Consider the following 13,743-nt stretch of genomic DNA (forward strand, 5'->3'; position numbering starts at 1 on the left):
CTGCAATAAGACTGCTGACCTCCCTTAAAATAAGGATATACGAACAGCTTGAAAAATTTATTGCAACTGTTGATGAAAACGAAACACCCACACCTTGTGGCCCCAATCACGTGACTGCAGGCTTTTTAAGTACCTCACTGGCACAGTTTGAACGGGCAGTGTTAGTGGATGGCTGATATGGAAGTCATAAACATGGTTAGCTCTGGAAATTATCGTCCAAATTTTAATTTGCTGCTATTAATTCTCCTCCAGCTTGGCCTTAAATTATACACAGTTGGGGGAGTGTGGCCATTACCGCAGACTTTCACTTCATCAACGGAGCGATACCCTCTGAACCCACAAACTTTCTACTTTGGTTATGGAGGTCAATCAGCTGCACAGCAGGGCTGCTCTGTTCTGGATGCTGCATTCAAGAGATATTTTTCTCTTATTTTTCCAGACTACATTTCTGGTAGGTCATAAAGTAAGAAGTATGGTAAATGAAAATAACTTAGTTAAGTTAGTTATTATTGTTAATATTATTATTATTATTATTATTATCATTATTATTATTATTACTGGACAAAAGTAAAAGCAGTATTAGATATCACAAAGGCACAGTTTTTCTGTGATAGATGTAATTTACTGTGACAGCACTGAATGCCAGAATAGAATATGTGGTGACACAAGTTTAGGACTGCATTATGAATGTACAAAAATGTTGAGCAAAGTGCTCACTGTGGTTTTGTTTTGAATGCCGTGTTTGTCATGTTGGCTTTTAAAGTAGATCAATGGGCTTTGTAGAGACAGCAGTTCATCAGTCAGCCAGTATAGGTCCACCTACTCTAAAACCCACAATGACAATGGACTAGAGTAGGGCAGATTCATACATGTGCCCACAAAGTAGCTTTAAAAAATGCCAGTTTAATCCTAACGTTGTCAAATTAGAGTGCAAGCTATACACCGCTCCAAAACCTTAAACCAGAAACTAGTAACAGCAACAATTTTATGACCAACAGCAAGTCTTGTTCTTCGATTCAATGAGGATAAAGTATTTACGTTGGAGATCACTGTGGACCATAATGATTGTGACAGTTACCCAAATGAAGACTCTTCTGAGAAATGTAAGTATTAACACATATATCTGAGCCAGAGTGACACAGCCATGGTGGCATTACTGTCCCAACTGGTAGGATCTGATTTATTATCTGACTTGCTCCTATTTATATTCCAGACAATCTGAATGTCTCTGCAAGACATGCATCCCTGCATGCAGCAACTGTGTGGGGTGTTTTAAGAGGTGATTGCAGCAAATCTATGTTTTAAGAACTTGTATCAACAGAATTGCTAAAATGAATAAAAATGTTAACAAACAGCGACAGTAAACAAAGGAAATGCTTTTATTGTAGATTCCATCAAAGCTTGTCGCACTGGATTTCTCATGTTTCTCATTTAATAACTCTTCTGATTTCATACATAGGTCTGGAAACCTTCAGTCAGCTGGTATACCAAGATGATTTTGGTGCAGTAAGTCCATCCAATTTTCCATCTGCTCAAACTTATTGTATAATGTGTTTAAAGACACTACTTCTTGATTGTACAATCGTATCTTGTCATAGAGCATTCATCAATATTTGGAATGGAGAAATTAAATATTATACTGTTTTGTTCTGGTTGTTTGTTTTTTCCAGTATTTTATTAACAGGACTGAGATTGAAGACTTCCCCAGGTTTCAGTTTAGGGGAATTTTGTTGGACACTTCACGTCACTATATACCAGTGCAAGCCATCCTAAAAACTCTGGTAATAATTAGGCTGACATAAGCTAAACTTCAGCCATTGATTACACCTAATAAAACATGTAATAACATGATGTTTCTTGTTAGGATGCAATGACCTACAGTAAATTCAATGTGTTTCATTGGCACATTGTTGATGACCCCTCCTTCCCTTACCAAAGCCGTACCTTTCCAGACCTCAGCAGTAAGGTATGTCATGTGGATGATGTGAGCTGTTAATAAGAGAGAATAAGCTACCTTATGTCACGTGTTTCATGATTCTGCACATTAATTAGTAATTGCCTAAATCGCTGCATTTAATGAGATGATTATTTTATAATAGCTTAGATTTTTAACAAAGCCCACCACATGTGGATTCAAGAGGTAAGAAAATTCTGAAAAGTTACATCCTCCCTGAACAAAGCTTCTGGCTCTTATTCAGGGGGCTTTCCATCCGATGACTCATGTCTACACACAGTCAGATGTGAGAAGGGTGATCTCATATGCCAGGCTGCGGGGAATAAGGGTCCTTCCTGAGTTTGATACACCCGGCCATACCAAATCTTGGGGAAAAGGTAAAACTCAAACACCAAATAGCCACCTTCACTCAAAAACTGCTACTTTATGAAGATTATTTTTGCTCATTGATCTTCATACAAAGTACTGGGCATTATGCCAGATTTTGTTCAACAGGAATCTTTTCTGTCTAATCTCCCAGTCAAGAATGTACATTGTAACAGAGTATGCACTTCTTGACCTCGGCTCACATCTATCAGAACACATCATAATTATATCAGGGGCAACAATTGTCTGAACTCAACAGACAATTCAAGTCTGTGCGAATTTAAACAAAATCTGAAATTAAACTTGATGTATTATCATTTATTCCCCAGGACAGCCTGACCTGTTGACTCCCTGCTACAAAGGGGGGATCCCATCGGGTACTTTTGGTCCTGTTAATCCAGTGTTACCCTCCACCTACCGGTTCATGGCAGAACTATTTAAGGAAGTGTCATCAGTGTTTCCTGATTCCTATATCCACTTAGGAGGAGATGAGGTTGACTTCTCCTGTTGGTAAGCTGCAATGTGACATATCATTTAAATGCCAGCTGACTGTCTGTAATTAAAACCTGGATTTCCTGGTTTCATCCACATTGTTAGTGAAATTTGGCAGGAAAACACTACAAGGAATGTTGACTTCATTCTTTATGCCAAGTCTATTCCTGCTGTTTTGACACTGTGCCATACTGCAGTGTGTTGTACACCCAAATACTAAGCCTTTGTGCATTCTTCAGTATCTTTGTATTGCCTTTCATCAGAAACAGATACAGTACATGTTTTAGAAAGAACCAAATTAGGGTTTTGCTGTAGTTTTATCTCCCTAAATGACAAAAAGCTAAAATGTAGTGTAATTATTAAAATAATTATATAAAGTTAAATTATTCCCAAATACTGCTTGTTTCCCATAGGAGATCCAACCCAGATATCCGGGCATTCATGAAGAAGATGGGGTTTGGAGACTTCACCAAACTGGAAGCATTCTACATTGAGAAGTAGGTGATAGTAGGAACCACAAAATGTAGAAGGCTCAGGAAAATACACCAATCAACTCATTAATATTACACATGTTGTTCATCTCTTTATTTCCAGCATTGTGAATATCACTAAAGCTCTCAGAAAGACATCCATTGTGTGGCAGGATGTATTTGACTACCATGAACGAGTAAGTAGGCCCCAACAAATAACACCTCTGCAGTGTAAAACACATTTTTTTATGGGTAATAGGAAATTTACATTCTCACAAATACCTATATTACCATATTATGACACTGTAATGCTTGGTTTAGATGCAGACATATGAGAATGGTACTGCATCTATTTTATATTGTGTTTAAGTGTCTGCTTTTATGGAGGGAGATAAGCACACATTAATATAATGTATTTAAACAACTTTATTTCTGAAATTTTCAGGCAAAAGCAGAGCACTGAAAGCTTCCCCTGACTTACTGTCACACTGTTGGCCCAATCAAGAGTTATTGTAAATGATTAAAGAGACAGATCTGTTCTTTTCAGTTCTATGATTCAACATAGGCTAGTAACTGTAACATTTAAACTGGCAAAAAACTATTATGAATGAAAAAAACACACAATCATATACTCTATCCAATATGTTGAATATCTTACAAGTTTGACTACAAACATTCTGGTTTTGAATGACTGCCATTCCTGAGGCATTGGGATACTTAAAAAATATGGATGATCTTGCTGTCTTTGTTTTAACAGTTCACATATGTATGTCTCATACTCTACAGCATTGTGTTTCAGCGCAGTTCTCTATCAGTGGTGGAGGTATGGAGAGATGGCTGTTACCTGTGTGAAGTGCGCAGGGTGGTTAAAGCAGGGCTCAGGGTGATTCTGGCCTCTCCATGGTATCTGGACAAGCCAGGACCCACACACAACTGGTCCCGCTACTACAATGTGTGGCCCCTCGCCTTCACGGGTCAGAACAGAACCTGTGTGCTGTGGCTAGTTCAAGTACTAACTGGTGTGCTGTTTGTTTCTTATAATGAGTTACAGATTAAAGTTGGTTTTCCTTAAAATATGTGCTATGCATGACCAAAACCTTCTGACTGATAATGGACAGAATGTAGTTTGTATCCGTACCACTAGGTGGCAGTGAAGACATTTGTCTATACATCACTGTTACTGAGACACGTTCTGTGACCCTATTCCATATAATATATTACTTATATACAAGACATGCTGTATGTACAATTCTACAGCTGTGTGTAACTCATCCATTTCCTCTGTTTATTCCATTGTGGGATAGTACTGTGCATTAATAGCACACTCAATAATCAGGAAGTTTTAAAGTATGCACACAGGTAAGTATGTAGCACACTACATACAATATTCACCTTAGTCTCTGTAATATGGAATTGGGACACAGAGAAGTGTGATTTTTGTGGTATATCCTCAAAGATTGTTTGTGCCCCTTATGTCGTCTAATGACAAACGCACAAAGATAAGCCTGTCTGCTTCTTTCATCTTTGCTTCTGGCTTAACCCACAAGTTGTCTCATACAGTGAGACATTTCCACTGCTGCCCAACTCAGACAAGCCAGAAAAATCTCTAGGTAGCAGCGAAACAAATGTATCTTTCATGCTTACTTCCCAGGCGGGGTGCTCAAGAGAGCTGTAACTATAAACACTCAATATAAGTTGGTGAACATATAGTACATTATGGGATTAATATTAGGCAAGTACTTTGTACTTTGCAAAACAATCAGATTCACATTAAGTGCAGACATTTCTTTATTATTCAGGTGTTTGTTGTCTCTCCATTTAGAGGAAGGAACTAGCAAGTTATTGATGGGACTACCCTGCAGTCTTTAAGATAGGGCAGGTAGTCCTTCAGGCTTGGAGGCTGTCTGCTTCCCAGTTACATATTTTCACATTAATTTGATCTCTAAGCAGTAAGGAATTTTAAAAGCTGTAACATTTCTATCAGGAGAAAATATGTTTCCACATTATGGTATAGAAAACATGGTTACAAACATATACAAGTCAGTAAATATTGTACTCTTCTTAGAATACCATTGTTTACTATTCACAACATGCTCCAACATAATGATATTTTGGAGAAAGTATATTCTGACAAGGTTTACTTTATGAACAGCCTTATTCTGGTGAGGAGCATGATCTTGCAGTCCAGAACAAAATTCATAATCCACCTGGAGTTCAGTCTCTTTCCTGATAGAATGTGTACAAATACTGTTAGCAAAGTCTCAGTAAAAAGGTTTTCCTTGTTGATAAAGGCTGATAAAGGACTATTAAAAGTGTATTTCCTAATGTAAAACACTAATGTAAACTGATTAATACAGAGATACAGTGGACAGTACACAGACCAGTAACCAAATAGCAATGTTGGTTGTCACTCCACTCAGATTCCTAAGGACACAATGCTGCACATCTGGAAGGGCACCTCAGCTAGTTATAAGGTTCAGCAGGATCACCAAAGCTGGGTTGGGGGTCCTGCGGGCAGCCCCTTGGTACATCAGCCACATTTCCTATGGCCAGAACTGGTGCAACTACTACACTGTGCAGCCACAGAACTTTTCTGGTGTGTGAAACGTAACACAACATATTGATATTATAACCTGGCTTAATTATTGCTGGTGTTTGTACTTGTTTGGTGATTGGAGCTGCCAGTGGGAATTGACATGTACAGAGGTCCAGTTTAAAATAGACTTGCAGTGATTTGACTTGATACATAAATTCATACAAAGAGTAAGACATTTGAATAAAAAATGCTAGAAAACATATGTTCCTAAACTTCTTACATGCCTATTATTGCTTGAACCCACTAAAGTCTTTCAATGTCACAGGTACTGAGGAACAAAAGAAGTTGGTGATAGGGGGTGAGGTCTGCATGTGGGGGGAATATGTTGATTCCACCAATCTCAATCAACGTCTATGGTATGAGATTAAAAAGAACCCTAAAATCGAAGAAGCAGTAAAAATAATTGCATCAACAATTGAAATCATCCTAAATAATCATGTGTGTGCAAAATCACAGGCCAAGGGCAAGTGCTGCTGCAGAGAGACTTTGGAGTGATGAGAAAGAGACCTCTAATGTGGCAAACGCATTGCCTCGTTTGCAGGATTTTCGTTGCAAACTGCTGAGGTACGTCACTTTTTCTATCCAAGACCTTTAAAGACCCAAATGCTGCCATATCTCCACAAGACATTTGGCTTTTGTAGTTCCTCATCACATACGCTTCATTACATACTGATGTTTCTGCTTCTGTCTCTGCTCAAGGCGTGGCATCCAGGCAGAGCCTCTCTATATTGGATACTGCAGACATGAGTACCAGGGTGTTTGAAGATGTTGGATGGGTTAATATTACACTTTGTTTTTGGAGAATGTTTGAACTAATTAAGTTCACAGTTGCTTTCTGATTTTGAAAAAAAAAATATGTTGGGCATTTAGATTGGTGTAACCTTTTAGCAAAGTATGTATGCACTGAAATGCTTTCTCAGGGACTCATCTTATCACCTATTATTTCTCTTTACTATTATTTTTTTGTAAGCGCTATTTGAGTAATGCTATTTTTTGTTTTCATTTTTGAATATTTACTAGTCATGATGATGTAGAAATGTTAACAGAAAAGTGCTGCACTGTGATGCCCTGTTGAATTATACTATGAGTATATGACAGGCCAAAAAGAATGCAAAATATAAAATGGAGATTTTCAGTCTAAATATTAACAACCATTATTCTGACGTTTGTAGTTTTGCACTTATTACAAATGTAATAAAATATGTTGCTGTGTAAACATTGTCACTCTGATTTTGTATTCTTCTAAACAGCTTTTACTATAATACTTTGACATTAAATTGTCCATACTTTGTTGAAAATTCCATTTACACTCACTGTCATTAGACAGGTTGCCAATCTAATCTAAAGAAAACACATTGACATATTCACATGTATTGGCAGTTGTCCAGTCTTCAAGGAAACGCACACCTAAAGGAAACCAAAGCATACAATGCTTGTACAATACAATACATGTAAATGTCGAACAAAATTACACCAATAATGAAATAAAGTAAATAAATAATAAAATATTTGTTTTACATATCAGACAGGTGCCATGTGTATAACCAAAATGTTCAGTAAAATAATTGAAATGGGAAAACAACAATAACAATAACAATCTCAGTATGTACAATAAATTAGAGAATGTCAGGAAAAGAACAAAACAGGTAGGCTTTTTCAAAAAACAACTGTTCTACCTGCATAAAACGACACACAAAACACAAATGGTTCCTCAAATGAAAAAATATTTCCACTGTGTTTCGATTAGCTCAGGGTGCTAGACAGTTGAGAGAACATTAACTGATGAGGAAGAACTCTGAGTTGTGTCTCCAGTCAATCCTGATCCACTGCCTGTCAACCTCTGCTTGCTCCAATATGTGTAGAAGCCAGTTCTACTAAAGTAGTATTTTATATTCACAAATATTTAATGCATTTTTGAGTGACAGACTATTTTGTACAGGCCTTTGTACTTGTTTTTTACTCACTGCATGTGAAATGTATATATTACATTTTAGAGAGAATATTGTACTCCCTCCCTTTATTTACTGCTTTTCACAATATCCCCATAGTTTAACTTCCAATTAGCAACTAACATGTATAGCTAGTGCACCTAAAACCTACAATTCACCCTCTTTTTCCTATTTTCTTTATCACACTCAGGAGAGCTCCAATTGTTTTGAAATTAAAAAAAACATATTTGTTGTAACAAACTTCTAGTCACATAATAACCTTCAAATGTTGCCATATCTGTGCCTAAACAACTTGCACAATTAATAGTCACATTTATTTCTTCATAATCCTTCTGTCCTATAAAATAATCTCACTGGATTACACAATTCATATCATAGCTCACATGTCCATCCAGTATCAACAGGAAATGTAACTTTTTTCCACTTTAATTTTGATTTCAGCAGTAGACAAAAGAAATCCTCATTAGTTAAAATATGGGTGGTTGAGATGGTGAAACTGCATATATGCCACTTGATTTTAGAGGGTTTTGTTTTCATTGTGGACAGCAGGTCATGTTCAATCCATGTTTTAGTGCATTTAGTCACTTTTTTGGATGATTATTACCTGTAACATTTCCTTCACTGATATGTACACTGCCCTGTTATTTAGTGTCTGACATTATCATTGGTGCATTTAGGGGAGGACTTGATGGGGCGGCAGTAAGACAGACAAGCGAGACATTGCCTATACTTCTACTCTTTTGTTTTAGCGCATGTTAGAGAAATCAAACAAGGTCTAAATTGTGGTGGCCATGATTTAGAAAATCACATTTGTATAATCGTAATGTAATAAATACATGTACCTTATTATACTTATTATACCATGTCTGCCTCATGGCCTGTGGGTTTGCTCCATCAACTGACTAGTCTTTATTCAGTCAAACTGTGTCTGTTTCCTTCTAGAGACAAATGTGGGATGGACAAATTTAAATAGGCTATAATGCGCCAAAAGTGAGTATTTCAATATGACCTGTGAGGTTCAAAATGTGACTGCAGCTCAGCATCTGGTACTTTTTGGCATTTTTTTTAAAGTACCGACAATCTATAATGCCTCACGTGGAACTACTTCCCATCCCCCAATGTTTAGCAAGCTTCTAGTGTCTATGGCGACTTGTGAAAAACTACAACTGGAGACCACATAATCAGAGTGTAATATTTTAATTTTTTTTGTCCGTCTCTTTGCTTGCATTAATGACAAAGATTTAGGCAGAGCAAACATTTTTGTTGAGTATTGCTATTATTGAGATTTTTTTAAATCATTATTATTATTGACTTTTGTTGCGTTCTTGCCTAAGAAGCCAAATCTGGCTTCCGAATATGAGAAAATGCCAGTGATTTTATTTTTTATTATTCCAAATATGAAAAGAAAATCAAATTTTTTTAATTGTCTGCTCATCCCTTTTTGACCAGGAAAAAGAAAAACAGCCTGTATTTCAATTTAATTTTTTGTATTTTAAAACAAAAATCAAATGACCACACATGTTTTGTTTTTCAATACGAATTCGATTCGACTTCATAGTGAGACAACTAATTTCTCATTGTGTGTATTACAGTAGTGGCAGCAGATGGCAAGGTGGGACAATCCCTGGTGTCCATAGTGCTGACACTTCAATCCTTCTACTTCATCTGACTTGGGGAGGTGGGGGTGGTGGTGGGTAACCACAGGAAACGCTGAACTGATCCTAACAAAGCTTAACCATGCAAGCGTGGTCAACCACCCTCTGTTGCTACTTGGAATCAAGTGCTGAGCAAGGCGTAACAGAAGCTTATGCCATTATAGTAGGGCAGGATTATCCTGCCAGGATATTTACTGCCTTTATTAATTTGGAATTCTTAAATTCATATTTTCAGTTTGTACAAAAACTGTCTGTTTTAATGATAATTTTGTCAATTTTTATGTTGTATGTTTTTTTAATAAATGCCAAAAATGGATAAACTATTGTTGTATAATAGCCCTAAAACTATACTGCTTTAGAATTATGATTTTAAAATTGAAGTAAATGAAAGACAAATAAAATAATATATGATCAATTATGACATATTTCATACCTTAGTAGTTTGAGGCACATCCTCACTGTTCATAAAGAGGGCACTGACAACTTTAAAAGTTAATCTCACTCTTTGACAATAGCTGACATTCAAGGAGATTATATCAAAAAGCTGCTTAGACTGGTGCACAAGTTTATGAACTAGCATTCAAGGGCATCCTTTTGAAGGACAATAAAATGATGTCACACTGTTGCAGTACAAGTACCATTGTGTACTGCAATGCAACTAACAAGTATTTGATATCTGTATTATGTAGAATGATAACTGTACTCTTAAACTTTTGGACAGCTGATCTGCCCAGCAACTGAGGATTTTACTCGTGACGTATGTTTGATCACCTGCAGGGCTCTGTCATCATAAATGATTCCTTTAAATACATTAGTGCATCATAATCATCCGGTTGGCTCGTGGCAGCAGGCTACTAAAGATTGGTTGCACCTGCACAACAATCACAGGGCTGAGGAGTGAGGAAACGTGACAGTTATCCCTGGCAGACAAAACCTCAAAGCAGCACTCTGCTGATGGCAGCAGCATTTCACTCATGCCGACAACTGGAGATTCTGGTATCTAAGAAAAGACAGCAGTCACACATTTTACTGTGATAGAAATATGTAACATTACACTTTGCTTACAATGTTTTTCCTGAACATTCAATACAATTAAGTTTTTTAAAAATCTTTAACAGTTATACAGTATAAAATAATATAATAGTTAAAATTAAAAAAACACACCTACAAATCAAGATATTAATATATGAGCCCTTTGTTGGGGTCACTTTAACAATGCTCTCATCCATTGAACTTGTAAGTCCATGTACAGTTTCTGCCTGTATTTCATTTGTTAATTAGTTAGAACCACAACATCCACAACTCTATCTATCATCTATCTATGTCATTAAATTTTTAAGTTTAATTAGTCTTCATGTATTTTTGAGTCCACTGCAAACATTTCTCTTTGAGTATGCTGAAATACAGCTTTATGCACAACTGAAAAATCCTGGAGGTTTCTGCATGGATAGGCTCAGGGGATCAAACTCATCTGTGGTCTGAATCACACACAAATCTTTTAATAGATTCAGTATTATTATATTAAAAATTATTATCATAAGTGTTTTGCAAGGAACTCACCTTATTTCATAAAAAATGTGCAATGAAAAACAGTGTCTTAAAAGTAGGTTTCCCTTTGATTAAGATCACCTGGCATATTAATTAATATACCTGAGAATTATACTAGTTATCTAAAAAGACAGGTCGAATAACACAGGGAAAAACTTCCACTGAAAAACCAAAAACGAATTGAAATGAAATCCTGCTGATATGTCATTTGCATCATGTTTGGAACACAGTGTATGTAATTCATGCATGCACATAATATCAAATTATCATGTATAAAGATATTATCAGTGATCCCAAACTTCACAAACTTGAAATGCTTTGCATCATTCAATCAATACTTTTCCTCCAAGATGATCTTTGGGCATGCACTTGTACATTTGTGTCTACCAGTATGAAGAACGAGATAATCAGCTCCACCTGACATATGAGTAACACCTGTGTTATGTAATCTGATATGGGCCTCCAGATTACCACGCTCAGTACGGCTTAGGTCAGTATAAATATATATTTTAGTCTTATCCACACAATAGGTTTAGATGGTGACCACATTGAAAGATTCTAGTCTAGTTTGGATGAATAAACGTCTCAATCAAATAGATCAGGATACTAGGCTTGTTGGCCTTGGGGAAGTGTATGTTGTGTATATTTGTATACATTTTGACATGGTTGGAGTGGATGCCTCAATGTTCAGTATTAACAATTTTGCAGCTTGCCTGATACATTATAAACCATTTTCTGAAGGCAAGCTTAATTCAGCCAGCATAACATTGAAGCAAAATGTTGCCTATTTGCAGTTTAGTCACAGACTATATGGACTTGTTTGTTGTAAGCAACTGACTGTTCTTCAAGCATATAAAAATGTATGTATACATTAAGAGCAGCTACACTTTAAGGGGAGGCTAAAGATTTAAGATTAAAGATTTATTGACTGTAATCTACTGTACCTGCCATCAATTGTTCCAGAGCTGATAACATAGGCCTACAATATTTTTTAATCAGCTACATACAAATATAGACATACTTAGGGCTAACAGTAGTGTCAAACACAACTTAATTGCAACAATTTGGGCCTTTTAGATCACAAATCTAAACTGTGTTGCCCACCGTCCTGAATCAGACAACAGGTTCTGAGTTCAAATGGCTCTGTGGACACAACCCCCTCAGACTGCCCCTAGTTTGTAATCCCTTTATACACCAGTTTAGGCCAACAGAAGAAGCTCTGTTTTCAATACTAATTTATTCAAAAATCAAGAGTGACTTAATAAGGATTACAGACATGAAACAAATCAATCTGGGGACATAGCAGACAGTTGCTTCAGTGTGTTTAGTGTTGTGCTACTTTTGATCTGATCAAACTTTATGACTTTATACATAATTTTGCTTGATCAGTATAGAAAATAACTCCGATAATTCTTTGTGGCCATCCTCTATGTAAAACCTTAAGGTGAAGAGAAAAGCAGAACATCATTCTAAAACTCTTATTAACAGTAAATTACACGCAGGTCACTAATTAGGCAGATGGAGGCCCCAAAGAGCAGCCACCATATGGCAGAAGAATAGAATTAAGGGTCAACTTGTTGTTGCTCTTTCAATCTCTGTGCTAATTGTTTTTCTTCTCATAGCCCCCTTTCGTGATCCCCCTCCAAGAGGGGAACCACGTTTCATGGAAGGTTAAGCTACTTTGGGTTGGTTGTTTTTTCCAAAAGCTATTAGTGTCATTGACAGGCCAATATGGCACAGAGGGAATGTCTTAATTGAACTAGCTTTGACTTACCCCACTAACAAGAATGCAATGTAATGGGACAAAACAAGTTATCAGGTAATACCCGTCAAATGGTTCAGTACTCCTAAATTGATGCTTGATGGTTATTGTCAAGCACATGGGGATCATTTTAGCCAGCATCACCAGATTTAAAATTTGCCAGATATTTCACAATGTCGCCATTTATCATCGACATTGGTAATACAAATGCAGTCTAAAACGATAGCCTTGCAATACAAATTACCTTCATGAAAGTTATACAGTAATTCTCAGGTATTGTTGAAACTAGACAGGTATTGTTTCAGTGATTCAACTTTGTAGTCATTTTGAATTCTAATGTCGTCCATCCCATTTGTATCAGTGAGGGGAGATTCATTTCTTTTCTTTTGTTCTTTTTTCATAATTTGGGCACTAACAAATTTACAATGCATGTTTTGCAAAACTTAATGATAAGTAAAATTTACTTTTTAAATACATGCAGTGATATGTCTCCTACATTTGTGGTAAAGTGTCATGATGAATTCTGTTCATAATAACACTATAATTGTACTGGATATTATTATAATATCATATATAACACCACAGCTTGATATAATTTTATAATTCACTAATATAACTTTAAATTTGAGTTTGAATTGTAAGGTGAATCTGATTTCTTCATTATTTAAAAGAACTAAGACAGGTTGTGCAGAAAATTATAACAAATCAATACTAAACAAAGTATCTTAGGCCAATGAGATGGCTAATGAGAAGTAAAAATATAATGCAATAATGTGTACTTGACGGGCAGGAGTGAGACCACTCTATGTAAAACACATGGAAAATAAGAATGAATAAGCTGATCTGGGAAAGGCATAACCCGGGAATCATTTAAAAAATTAGGAGACACTTGTGGCTAGTTCGTGAAAAGTTATCTGACAGCAGTATGAGTATGGTGTCATATGGATCCTT

General features: G+C 36.3%; 1 protein-coding gene across 1 annotated transcript; it reads left to right on the top strand.

The window, feature by feature from the left end:
* The first annotated feature begins 168 nt into the window (after nt 1–168).
* On the top strand, nt 169–6,641 carry hexa (hexosaminidase A (alpha polypeptide)). The gene is made up of 14 exons (XM_053319893.1): nt 169–451; nt 999–1,103; nt 1,214–1,279; nt 1,460–1,506; nt 1,671–1,781; nt 1,865–1,966; nt 2,199–2,331; nt 2,650–2,830; nt 3,226–3,309; nt 3,407–3,479; nt 4,082–4,256; nt 6,144–6,234; nt 6,335–6,442; nt 6,578–6,641. Exons 1-14 carry the CDS (start codon nt 169–171, stop codon nt 6,639–6,641), a joined length of 1,623 nt encoding a protein of 540 aa, XP_053175868.1.
* Nucleotides 6,642–13,743: the final 7,102 nt, after the last annotated feature.

The sequence above is a fragment of the Scomber japonicus genome, chromosome 5, assembly GCF_027409825.1.
Source record: "Scomber japonicus isolate fScoJap1 chromosome 5, fScoJap1.pri, whole genome shotgun sequence".
Lineage (NCBI taxonomy): Eukaryota > Metazoa > Chordata > Actinopteri > Scombriformes > Scombridae > Scomber > Scomber japonicus.